Source organism: Lutra lutra, chromosome 7 (assembly GCF_902655055.1).
Source record: "Lutra lutra chromosome 7, mLutLut1.2, whole genome shotgun sequence".
Lineage (NCBI taxonomy): Eukaryota > Metazoa > Chordata > Mammalia > Carnivora > Mustelidae > Lutra > Lutra lutra.
The window spans coordinates 105,564,122-105,577,888 of record NC_062284.1 but is presented as its reverse complement, the minus strand read 5'-3'; the positions used below and the strand labels follow the sequence as shown (position 1 = coordinate 105,577,888).

The window sequence follows — 13,767 nt, the reverse complement described above, 5'->3', positions numbered from 1 at the left end:
TACATAACCCCAAAGGGAAGATTAGAATAAAAACATAATGCATCAATTTGACTGGCCTTAGAAGATTTTAAGAATGTTCACTCTTGGAAACATTGCATTTGTCTTGAAAGATTTACATTGATTCTGCCTGAATTTACTAGGCCCTTTTATCTTCCAGCTGTACTACCTCCTCTCCTTCTACATTGTTCTCCAAACAAGGTATTCTATGGAATGTCTTCTATTAAAATTGTGTAAAGAATCCCCTAAGGTTTTATTATAAGAAGGAAATTCCCTTGGTGGGCAGAGGGCCCAACACTCCCTCAATTTTCTCAGGCTATCTGCTTCACGTGTTCTCTGAGGGGTCCTATATCCTATTAAAACTCTAGCTGGAGGATAAGTGAAATCCCTCTCTCTTGTTCCAGTTAAAATGGGCAGAAATTCTAAAAAATACTTGACTCCAACCTAAGGGAGCACAAGGCAAATAAGCCAAGAAAATAAAAGGAACACAAAGTAAACTAGACTCACAACATATAGATTCTCTGATCTTACCTTAGCTAATAAGCTCTCAGGGGTCCCAAACTCTGACCCATTCATTCCACCCTCTGAGGTTTTTTATATTCTTTACCCAAAGTGTTAGAACAGTTTTCAAGCACCTTGTTTGGCTTTCTGGCTACTCAGCTCTTGCCTTGTTTCCTATACAGAGTGTAACTGCTTTTTTGTCTTTCTCATCCCTGCCCCGACATGGAAGAGCCAAGACTAAGATATAAATTTCCTTTAGGGCCCACCACCAAGTAGGGAATCCCCAATCCCACATACATATTATCAGCCCTGCTTTGCAGGTTGAAGGGTATACCTTTAATCCCTAGGCAACTGACAGCCAGACAACCATCATGATTCACCCCATCCCACCGGTAAGAGAAACATCCCATCTCTGTTAAAAGCATGGCATGATTCATGTCTAGGCAGTAGAACACTGTTCTCACTATACAAGAAACCTACCTGTATGAAAATAGGCTTTCTGTTGCATTTTGTAATCAGTAATAGTGCCATGCTACTCTAGAAACAGAAGGCTATGAAGTTAGGGTAAAAAGAGGACAAGAAGGAGATAGAGAAACAGTTCAGCTCAAAATCATCCTCCATTATGGAGCATCTCAGACCATCTGGCCTCTACTGCGGAGCAGTATAGACTCGTGGAAAATAGCTCTGGTTCTGGACTTACATGGACATACCTCTGTTCAGGTCTTAGCTCCGCTATGAACCAGCACTGTGATCTTGACCAAACTGTTTAATGTATTTCGGCTTCCGTGTTCCTCTCTGGGCAAAGCAGGGCTATTGATGTTCCTTTCTCCTATTGTAAGAATAAAATGAGATCTTTCATGGAGTAAATGCTTGCATGACCTGGAGTAAATGCATAAGAAATAAGAATATTTTACATTAGTCATCAATTAAAATTAGGTGTCATTTACCATTTACTACTATGTATGAATTGTTATAATGAAATAGTCACATCTTCTCCATGTACCCTTGGGTCAGGGGCCAGGTGGACAATGTAAGTGCCTAAGACAGTAGGGAGTGGTGAGTGTGGTACAGTAGAGAGCATGCGCTCCCTCTGATCCGGACAGATCTTGTTCGTATTGTTGCCAGGAGTATTGTGAGCCCAGGGATGCCAGATCTTTGGAAGTTTTTCAGGATAAGCCGAAAATCTTGATTTTCATGGGGAATACTGATGTTCCAAGTGTTGGCATACAATCTCCGAGTTTACCTATCCCATTTCATTTTTATTAGTAAGCACACCCAAAAAGAGTCTGTCTTCCCAGCAATAGACCATCAGTTTCTGCTCTTAAGTGAGGTCTCCAGGTGGGCAGGGTCAGATCTTTCTGTCTTGTATCTGCATTGGCCTGTAGTTAGCAAGTATTGGGGAAATGATGAATGATGGAGTGTATGGTTTTAGGTCCATTATCTTGTTTAATTGATGCTCTAGCTACTTGACTTGTCCTGCTTGTTTAATCCTTTAAATCCAGTGCTTATTTTGGGCCTGAAGTTGAATACTTTTTATGTGAATGAAGATGTGGTTGCCCGTTACGTTCTGAATATCGAAATTTAGTGGGGATTTGCTTAGATTTCTTGCATCCCATTGTGGGGTTGAACATTATTTCATTCCTTTCGTTGGAACTCATGCCAACATCTGCAGGTTAACAGGGAGTGCAGTAAACTTAAGTGATTCTTTTTTTTTTTTTAAAGATTTTATTTATTTGTTTGACAGACAGAGATCACAAGTAGGCAGAGAGGCAGGCAGAGAGAGAGAGAGGAGAAAGCAGGCTCCCCACTGAGCAGAGAGCCTGATGTGGGGCTTGATCCCAAGACCCTGAGATCATGACCTGAGCCAAAGGCAGAGGCTTTAACCCACTGAGCCATCCAGGCGCCCCTTAAGTGATTCTTTAAATCCATTTGGGAAGGCAAAGCTGGAATATTCCAGTTCTTAAATTCTCCGGGATTCAATTCATTATTAAGCCTAATAACAGAAATATTACATATAAATACCATTATATATCCAGCATTACATGATAAAATGTGAAAGCATTGAATTGGCAGGAACAGTTAAGATTTTAGAAATATAAGAGAATTCTACAAATTTTGAGTCAGCTTAAGCATTGTGAGCTGTTGAATTCGGTGGACATTATTTCAGAAGCTTCTGGGGTTCCTCCACCCCTTACGATACCAGAGAGCCATCTGCTGGAGAATTTTTTCATATCCTCAAAACAAGTTTAATTTTTTTCTTTTCTGGCTTTTCAGTTTATATGCCCAAGTTAAAAAAAAAGTCTGAAAATAAAAGCAGTGCCATCCCCAATGCTTGTCTCTCTTTAAGTGTGGAAACCATTTGGCTACAGTGGCTTTTGATGATATTTGTATGGAGGTTGCCAGGAAACACATGCCAACAAATATTTCCTCTTTATTTTATTTATTTTTTATCTTTTTAAAGATTTGTTTGTTTGTTTATTTGAGAGAGAGAGCGCGAGTGGTGGGGAGAGGGCCAGGAGTAGGGGGAGAGGGAGAGAGATCTGAAACAGACTCCCCTTGAGTGCGAAGCCTATTGTGGGGCTCCTTCCACAACCGGGATATCATGACCTGAGCTGAAACCAAGAGTCTGACACCCAACCAACCTAGCAATCCAAATGCCCCCAAATGTTTCCTCTTTTAGAAATCTGCCACTGGGATGTGTCGGAACTACTCCCTTTAAGGAGGAAGTGGAAGAGAGACTAATACGTACTCAGCATCTGCCCAGCCAAGCCACCCTGTTTTTTTTTTTTTTTTTTCTCGCAATGGTATTCTTTCTCTTTTTTCATGTGCCTTAATTTGATTACCTTAGATTTAATTTTAAACTTTGTAAAGGAAAGAAAAGGGCCACTAAAAAGAGAAGGTTGACACTTTAAACAAAAAGTGACGATTCGGGGCGCCTGGGTGGCTCAGTGGGTTGGGCCGCTGCCTTCGGCTCAGGTCATGATCCCAGGTCCTGGGTTCGGGCCCCGCATTGGGCTTTCTGCTCAGCGGGGAGCCTGCTTCCTCCTCTCTCTCTGCCTGCCTCTCTGCCTACTTGTGGTTTCTCTCTGTCAAATAAATAAATAAAATCTTTAAAAAAAAAAAAAAGTGACGATTCAAATTGATGATTGCTATTCCAAAGAGACAGAACGAACAGGTGAGATCCTCTTCTTCCTGTAAATCAAAGAGAGACAGGTTGCTGGGGCGCCTGGGTGGCTCAGTCTGTTAAGAGTCTGCCTTTGGCTCAGGTCAAGATCCTGGAGTCCCGGGATGGAGTCCCACATCAGGCCTGTGCTCAGCAGGGAGCCTGCTTCTCCCTTTCCCTCTGCTGCTCTCTCTCTCGGTCAAATAAGTAAATAAGATCTTAAAAAAAAACAAAAATCAAAGATAGGTTATACTGGGTATGAGTATTACTATTGGAAGTCTTCCTACCTCTGTTATTGGGACAATGTGTTCTCAGCCAAGTTTCCCTTCATTAGTAATACTCTGGGAGTGCTAAGTTACGGCTTTAGCTTCTGAAATCTAAAAATGTCTAAACTGTGATAAAAATGGAATGAGAGAAATGGAGGACCTTGGGTGGGAGCTGCTTATTAAATTAATGGCAACTGGTGTTGCCAACTTTGTAGCAGAGTTAGGTGACTCAGGCCATGACCTTAGGGTAAATTTTCTCCCATATGTCCTATCTGATTTCATTGGGAGTTAACCCTCGGCTCTGGTCTCAAACAAAAGTCGAACTCTTGGTTTTGGTAACCTTAGGCAGAAATTTTGCAACAAATATAACAGACCTGACCTAGAGAGCCAAAAATTCTGGATTTAATAATCCTGTCTGAGGCTCTGCTATGATATTTAAGCACTCTAGGCCATTCTGTCAGGAGCTATGTAGGCTGTAGGCAAAGCAAAATTTATCAGACTTGGTTTCTGTTTCGCTAACAGCATAAGCTTGGAGGATAATGCCTACAAACTGTTTTGAGTTCCTCAGAAGAAAAGCCCCATGTGAGTTCCAAGTATTGTTATGGGTCATAAAACAGCCATTGAGGGACTGTGTCAGAGAGTAGCCAGACAGGTGAAACTGGCTTAGAGAGGATACTGTCTAGACTGATCTTTTTGTGTCCCTGCCACCTGCTACAGGACATTCTCTGTGGAAGCTGTGGACACACTACTCAGTATCAGCAAGCATCCCTTTGCCACGTGGCACTTAACCTGACATCTCTGTTTCAGGCTGTTCAGTTTTCATGGTCCAGTTTGAGTTCCCCTCAAGCCCAGCAATGAGACATTGAGCCATGTCTGCCTCCCCGTCGCATGCTGAGCTGTCTACTCTCCAAACACCTTTGTCCTTTTTTTTTGGCTGACACCTGTCAGGTTTTCATAGTTGTTAGGTATCAGAATTCTTGACAGTGGACACGCCAGCAAGTGACTTGATCTTAGTGAGGATACCATGAAAAAACCCGTTAGGTCCATGGCAAGGAACCTTCATCGGTGCCGAAGCGTGCATCCTGAATTCCGTGGGACACCCCGAGCTGATGCTGCTTTGGCATGAGGGAGGGGAAGTTTATGCAACGTGTGTCACGCTCGGGGGGCGGGAACAGTGTGAAGTCGGAGAGAGGGGTGGATTTTGTCTGTCACTGGAGGCGGTTACTCAGAAACTGTCATACTGCCCCCTTGATTGCTATTAGTGTCACTGTGATTACTTGGTATCATGAAATGATCAGTGTCGAGTGCCTAGGGGATAAGGAAGTGTACGTTACGAGGATGGACTAACTTTCCATTCCAGGTGACACAACTAGAAGAAATTTTGAGGCTGAACTCTGTAAACCTTCCTCACATGGACTGCAGTGTTTTGTCAAGGATTCTCAGGACAGATAGAACTTTAAGTCTTTGATCCCTATTACTTGGTATCTGTTATATTCGATAAACCAAGAGCAATTGCTTCTTTTTAGAGGCTCATTTTTTTCTTTTTCTCTGTTGTTTGAATATGGAATAATTGTGTGTGTGAGTGTGTTTGACATTGATCCACATGCTTATTTGGATTCAAATAAGCAAAAATAAAATTTGGGGTTTAACAGACTTACGAAATTCAGAAAACCCTATAACCTTTAAATAAAACCAGGTAGTGTTATTTGAGTGAGTTCTTCCTTTTTAGTTCTTTGGATCAGGGATCCTGTTACAGTTTTGGCACAGTTTTCTTTGTTGAACGTTTATTTCATGTCATTGCCCTTTGTATTCAGAGCTGCTCATGACACCATTGTCGCTCTTGGGTATGACTAATTGAAAGACTGGCCAAAATAGAGATGACTTTCTCTTTAGTTTTTATGAATGGGAAATCAGTGTGTACAACTCTGGTTTGTTTTGCATCTGTTGTTGTTGTTTTTTTTTTTTAAATTTCATTTGATTTCAGTTTAGTTAACCTATAGTGTATGGTTACTTTCAGGGGTAGAACTTAGTGATTCATTGGTTGCATATAACACCCAGTGCTCATTCCATCAAATGCCTTCTGTACCTGTTGTTCTCATGTGTTACCCTTGTGCTTGCTGCAAGATTATTTAGAGGAATGTATTACTAATTGCTTATTAATTGTTACTCTGTGTTTCTTTAGATCTAGGCATTTGTTAAAAACCTGGATCTAGCTCCTTGCTTATGCATTCATTCACCTGTCCATCCACTCAACAAATACTTCTTGAGCACTGCTGATGGCCAAGCCCTGTGCTTGTCATTGGTGATAAAATACAGGACAAGACCATCCTTCCTTTATCCAATAGTTTCCCACCTTTTTGGGTCAAACTGCAATCACATACATTATTTTGGTAATATTTGGAAAGGTGATTTTTTTTTTTTTTTTTTTTTTTTTGTTACTGATCTGGAAGAGCAGTCATTGTTCCACAGGAAATTGCAGCAGGGTACCAGTGACATCCTGCTAAAGATATTTATCAGCTACAGAATGATTGTAGGCTCCTACAAAATCAGGACATTTGCTGGTTGACAAAGGTAATGAGGAAGTAAGGCTATAAAAGGAAATCTCACTCCAGTAAGGCTTGTTTTCCCTGCACAGTTCCTGAAATTTCCTTTTTCTAGAGGTATCTCCTTAGGCTTGTGATATAATTCCTCAAGTACAAAAAGTGACAAAATAGTAAACCCTTTAAGTTCCTTTGTGCTGAAGGGTGGTGTTGGTGGGTATGAGGGGACGGTTTTCCTCTCTTATCCCCCATGACAGTCAGGGCCCTTCTTTCCTTTCCAGGATAAATTGTATACTACTCCATAGGGCGTTTCTCAAGATAATATTCCACCAAGAGAATACTTTGGAATGGAGTAAACGTCTCATATTGGGCATTTCAGGACAGGGAGGTGGAGAAAGAAGGCTCCATCAGAGTGGGTGAGTGGGGGAGAGATGATGAGACATGTTGACGTAAGCAATGTCATTCAAATCACATCAGGAAGGTAGTGACCATTTTGTGGGCCCAGGCTTGCTTACATGCAGCCTGACTTTTTGAGGTCCTCTTCATTATTTTTATAGCTCTGTGCCTTATTTTTTTCTGACTTTATTGAGGTATAATTGGTAAATAAAATTATAAGATATTTAGAGTGTACATTATGGTGATTTGATATACATGTAACATTGTAAAAGGATTCCCACCATTGGATTAATGAACACAGCCATCACCTCACATTTTTACTTTTTTTGTGTGAGGACATTTAAGTGTTGCTCTCTTAGCAAATTTCAGTGATACAATAGTGTCATCAACTATAGTCATCATGTTATACGTTAGATCTTTAGACTTTATTCCTTTAAGAGCAAACAGTTTGTACCCTTTGACCAGTCTTCCCCTGTTTTTCCCACTCTCTAGCCCCGGGCAACCACTTTTCTACTTTCTGTTTGTATGAGTTAGACTTTTTTTTTTTTTGTTTCTTTGTTTTAATTTAGATTCCACCTATAAGTAATAAACCGTGTCGTATTTGTCTGTCTCTTACTTTTTTCACTCAGCATAATGTCCTTTGGTTTCATCCATGTGGCAAATGTAGGATTTCCTTCTTTTTAGAGGTCAGATAATATTCTTCTGTATGTATATCACATCATCTTCATCCATTCATCTGTCGGTGGACATGTAGGTTGTTTCCATACCTTGGCTGTCATGAATTATGTGGTTAAGAACCCCAGAGTACAGATGACTCTTTGGGATATAGTATTGTTTCCTTTGGATATATATACCCAGAAGTGGTGTTGCTGGGTCGTATAGCTCTATTCTTTAAGGAGAAGAAGTTAACTGAGCTTACTGAGGGTCATGTAGAAGTTGTCCTTGGTGGGTGCTAGTGTTCAGTGGTCAACAGTTCAGTGGTGAGAGCTGAAAACTCAGGGCTTTGCCTTCGTATACCTAGGGGATCAGCCTCATATTGTCATAATCATTCCATCAAGTGCAACCCTTTTAGGTGTGTGGAAAGAAAAGGCAGCTAAAAGGGATTTTATAATGCTTTAAAAATAAAGAAATGTTCTTTTTTAGCCTGTGGCCAATTTTTTGTCTATGGGAGGAAGGTCAGCAAAGTCATCAGATAGTTGTGATGATCCCTGATAGTTTTCTCCAAATTCCAGTGACCCCATACTTTTTCTCTGTCAACTTCTTTCTCAGGTTCTCTTTAATCAGAGTCCCTGGTCCATCTTTATTTCCCTTGAGATTTGTTGAGATATTGTTTTACTTTACCTTATTGGGATATTGTTGACATATAACATATCTAAGTTTAAGGTTCATGATGTGATGATTTGATACACTTATAAATTGCAAAATGGTTACCCCAGTATGGTTAGTTAACATTTCTATCCCCTCAGATAAATACTATTTTTTTTGGTGTTGGTAATATTTAAGATCTACTCTCACAATAACTTTCAAGTATATAATACAGTATTATTAATTATAGTCACCATACTGTACATTAGACCCCCAGGATTTAACTTGTGTTACTGTTGGGAGTTTGTAGCCTTTGCCTGGTCCATCTTTAATCACTTTGTTCACACACAGCCAAACACCTCCCTTCCCCACCCCTCCACCACTGAACCTTCTAGCAAAATTTGTTGCTGGTTCAGTCTCTCTGTGTCCTCTAACCCTCTACCCATTCCTGCACCCAAGCAGCTGAATGTGGCTGGAGAAAAACACAACCCCCTTAACATGTCTCACTTTAAATGCATGATGTCCCATCTCAAGTGGGCCCACAAGGCTGCCTGCCAGTCCTCCCACATCTTCCTGGGGAATTCACTTGCCCATTCTCTGAGATGACTATTTCACACTTTCTCCTCTCGCCTCAAACCACCAACATTTCACTTTTCCTTCTTAGTTTCTTATTGACTGAGAAAAGAAATATGAAAACAACTTTCACACATTCCCACCATGAAATCAATCCTCCTGCCCGCCCCTGTGCCCACTGCAATGGAGGATGGGTCTGAGCCAGCCTGTGCCCTGGATCCCATCCCTTCCCAGTAATAGCAAAGAAACCAACCTCATATACTGGCCATGATGACCCAGGCTTAGTCCTAAGTACCTTATATACTAACTGATGTAATCCTATAGCAGCTCTGTGAGGTATGAATCACCCCGGTTTTACTGAGGAGGAAGCTATGGCACCATAACTTGTCCAAAATCACATAGCCACAGTACATTTGCATGGCTTGAGTCCACATGTGCAAGTGCTCTGCCAAACCCCATCTCCAGACATTCCTCCAGCAGCCCTCTCCCCTCTCTCCTGAGTCATCAATTTCCCTTTCTCTACTAGGTCTTACCCATCAAATTCCAAGCAAATTCTAGTATCTCCTATTTTGAGAAGGTATCCTGGATCCTACACTCCTTCCAGCTACCCTCGTCTGTCCCTGCCCCCCCCTTTTAAACATTTTTAAAAATTTTAATCCTGTTAGTTAACATTTAATGTATTATGGATTTCACAGGTACAGGTCTGTCATTCGTCAGTCTTATATAATACCCAGTGCTCATTACATCACATGCCCTCCTTAATGTCCACCACCCAGTTACCCCATCCCCCACCCACCTCCCCTCCAACACTCTCAAGTTTATTTCCTGTGACTAGGAGTCTCTTATGGTTTGTCTTCCTCTCTGCTTCTTCTTTGTTTCATTTTTTTCCTCTCTTCTATGATCCTCTGTTTTATTTCTTAAATTTCACATATGAGTGAAATCATATGATAATTGTCTTTCTCTGATTGACTTATTTTGCTTAGCTTAATACCCTCTAGTTCCATTCATGTTGTTGCAAATAGCAACATTTCACTTTTGATGGCTGTGTAATATATATATATATTATAATATATATAATATATATATATAATAATATAATATATATAATATATATATATAATATATATATTATATAATATATATATAATATATATATATATATATACATACATACATACCACATCTTTTTTATGCATTCATCTGCTGATGGGCAGCTGGGCTTTTTTTCATGGTTTGGCTCTTGTTGTCCCTGTTCTTTTTTTCAAAAAGTTTTGTAAGTTTTTTTTTTTTTTAAATATTTGCTGTATCTACTTCCTTTTTTCTAATATTCTTTTCAACTACTCCATTTTGACTCTTATCCCTACCTTTCCATGAACAACTTGGGTGAAGTCACTATTCATTTCCAAAGTGCCAAAGCTAGAGGTAATGTCAACACTGGAGGGACAGTCTCAGTTTTCTTACTTAGGCCCCCAGAAGTATTTTATTCCTTTGACTTTGTCCACACCATACTCGGCTTGGTTTTTCACCTACCTCAGTGGTCACTTTTCGGTCTCCTTTGTTGGATCTCCCTCTGCTGGCCAACTTCTAAATGTTCGATTGTCTGGGGCTTAGACTGGACAACTTTTCCTACTACCCACACTCATTCTTTTGGTGATCTCAGCCAGTCTCAAGGCTGTAAATATTATTATTATTATTATTATTTTTAAAGATTTTATTTATTTGTTTGACAGACAGAGAACACAAGTAGGCAGAGAGGCAGGCAGAGAGGGGGTGGGGAAACAGGCTCCCTGCGGAGCAGCGAGCCCGATGCAGGGCTTGATCCCAGGACCCTGGGATCATGACCTGAGCCGAAGGCAGAGGTTTTAACCCACTGAGCCACCTAGGTGCCCCAAGGCTGTAAATATTATTTCTAAATTGGTGAGTCTTAGATTTTTATGTCTAGCTTTGATCTTCCCTGGGCTTCCAACATTTCCACTTCGAAATCATAGGCATAGCAATCACATGATTAATGTGTCTCAAATAAAATTCTTGATTTTGCTCTTTGCCCTTTAGTTTCCGTCTTTAATAAAGTGCTGTATTCCTTCCACATCCCACATCATGCTTATCAGTAGGGCTCTGCCTGCAAATTACCTTCATATTACATCCCAGATATGACCATCTCTTCCTGCTTCCAGAACTATATCCGTGTCCAAAACACCATCATCTTATTCCCTGGCTTGCAAAATAGCCTCCCAGTGGGTCTCTTTGCTTTGTGTCTTGCTCCGATTTAGCCCATTTTTTCACGCTGCAGCCTGTAATTCCTTATAAATAAATATACGTTAAATCTGACCCCTGCCTACCCCTCCCACCTCATTTCCTGTCCCTTCTTGCTCCCAGGTCAGTCTTTGCCATTCTTTGAACACAGCACACAACTGCCTTAAGGTTTTTGTTTTTGCTGTTCTTCTGTTCCCTGCTGCTGAGAATGTTCCTCCTGTAGATACTGACCTAACTTAAACAAGAGAATTCATTATTTTAGTATAATCTCTGTTCAAACTTTACCAGAGAAGCTGCCCTTTATCTGGATCTCTGCATCCAGAAAAGCAGAGTCTCCCATTCTCCATCTTTCTTCCAGTTTTAGTCAGAGTGTCATATTGTATCCTAGATCTGTGTGTGTACATGTCTCCTTGAGTGGCCTATTAACTCCATGAAGGCAGAGATAGTGCTGCTTTATTCCTAATGCCTGGAACCGGGTGCTTGATAAGTAGTTATTGCATTTTTGGAATATTTTCCAAATATTCCAAATATTTGGAATGAGAGGTATTAAGAGGTATTAAGTTGTACAAAGTTAGAGGATATATAAGAATGAAAAAGAGGGGTGCCTGGGTGGCTCAGTGGGTTAAGCCGCTGCCTTCGGCTTGTTGACAGACACTGTTACATTGGTTTCAGCTGTATAATATAGTGATATGACCAGTCCTATATGTTAGGCTATGTTCGTCACAAGTGTAGCTACCATCTGTCACCATACAATGCTGTTCTAATACCATTGACTCTCTTCCCTCTGCTGTACCTTTTATCTCTGTGACTTATTTCCATAACTGGAAGCCTGTATCTCCCATTCCCTTTCACCCATTTTGCCCATCTCCCATCTGTTCTTCCCTCTGGCAACCATCAGTTTGTTGTCTGTATCTATGGGTCTGTTTCTGCTTTTTGTTTGTTTATTCATTTGTTTTGGTTTTTAGATCCCACGTATAAGTGAAATCATATGATACCCGTTTTTCTCTGACTTATTTCGTTTAACATAATACCCTCAAGATCATTCATGTTGCTGCCAATGGCAAGATCTCGCTTCTTTTATGGTTGAGTAACATTCCTTGCTATTTGTATACACCACTTTTTTTTAATCCATTCATCTGTCCATGGTTACTTTAATTGCTTCCATATTTTAGCTATTGTAAATAATGCCACAATAAACATAGGGGTGCACATATCTTTTTGAATTAATATTTTCATTTTCTTTGGGTGGAATTACCAGATCATATGGATTTCTATTTTTTTTTTAAGATTTTATTTATTTATTTGAGAGAGAGACAGTGAGAGAGAGCATGAGTAAGGAGAAGGTCAGAGAGAGAAGCAGACTCCCCGTGGAGCTGGGAGCCCGATGCGTCATCCACCAACTGAGCCACCCAGGTGTCCCGGGATTTCTGTTTTTAATTTTTTGAGGAATCCCCATAACGTCTTCCACAGTGGCTGTACCATTTTGCGTTGCCACCAACAGTGCACGAGAGTTCCTTTTTCTCTACATCTTCCCCAACAATTGTTTTTCTTGTCTTTTTGTTTCTAGCCATTCTGACAGGGGCAAGGGGATATCTCATTGTGGTTTTGATTTGTATTTCTTTGATGATTAGTGATGTTGAGGCATCTTTTATGTGTTTGTTGGCCATCTGTGAATTTTCTTTGGAAAACTGTCTATTCAGGTCTTCTGCCCATTTTTTAAGTGGATTATTCGTTCTTCTGGTGTTGAGTTGTATAACTTCTTTATATATTTTGGATATTAACCTAGTGGATCCATTTTTTTTTAAATATTTTATTTATTTATTTGACAGAGAGCGATCACAAGTAGACAGAAAGGCAGGCAGAGAGAGAGAGAGAGAGAGGGAAGCAGTCTCCCTGCTGAGCAGAGAGCCCGATGCGGGACCAGGACCCTGAGATCATGACCTGAGCTGAAGGCAGCGGCTTAACCCACTGAGCCACCCAGGTGCCCCTAGTGGATCCAATTTTAATGATCTTCAGAAAACAGGGAAGGGATGATTTCCACCTTTGTAAATATAAATTTGACTAATAAAAATTTGTATTACCTGAACTTTGACTCCAAATAAACATGCCGTGTACTAATGATCTGACATAACTGTGATTTTGAAAATTTGAAATACAGGTGTATGGTGAGCACCTAGTCTTGCAAGGCCCATGTCGCCCAACTTTGGCTATAAAATTTGTTTTAAAAGGTCAAGCAGAATTATTTTGTAGTGTTTGGGTCATTTCAAAAGACTCATATGTAGGTACTTACTGTATTCCTTCATGTTTGTTGATTTCTTTTTTCCTAGAGGGAGAAGAAGATGAGGATGAAGAGGAGGAAGAGGAGGAAGATGAAGAAGAGGAAGATGAGGAGGAAGATGAAGATGATAAAGACACAGAGTCCCTGGATGATAGCTTGGATGGTGACGCTGAGCTGCCTGGGTTTACTCTCCCTGGCATCACATCTCAAGAACCTGGCTTCGAGCAGGGAAACCTGGGCCCTTTGGATGGAGCCACTGACCAGGTGCCAGATGCCATCGAGTGGGAACAGCAGAATCAGGGCCTGGGTAAGAGTCATGCGTGTTTCTTTCTTCCTCCTCCCTCACCTCCTCTTATTTTTCTAAGGTAGCAGCTTTCTTTCTTGGCCTCGATTATGGAGCAAAGTGGATTTTCTGGTGATGTTTATGGATGGTTCATTTCAGAAAAAGTTACCAGTTTTTTCTTATATGTTTATAGTCAGTGCTCTTAAATAGCC

General features: G+C 40.6%; 1 protein-coding gene across 2 annotated transcripts in view; it reads left to right on the top strand.

Annotated features, from left to right (window-relative positions):
• Positions 1-13,767, top strand: part of ARMH4 (armadillo like helical domain containing 4) — a 115,975-nt gene that overhangs the window by 26,132 nt on the left and 76,076 nt on the right. For both annotated transcript variants that reach the window (XM_047738088.1, XM_047738089.1), the window contains exon 5: positions 13,322-13,579. In XM_047738088.1, coding sequence (XP_047594044.1) covers positions 13,322-13,579 — 258 coding nt within the window. The remainder of the gene's footprint in view (positions 1-13,321; positions 13,580-13,767) is intronic.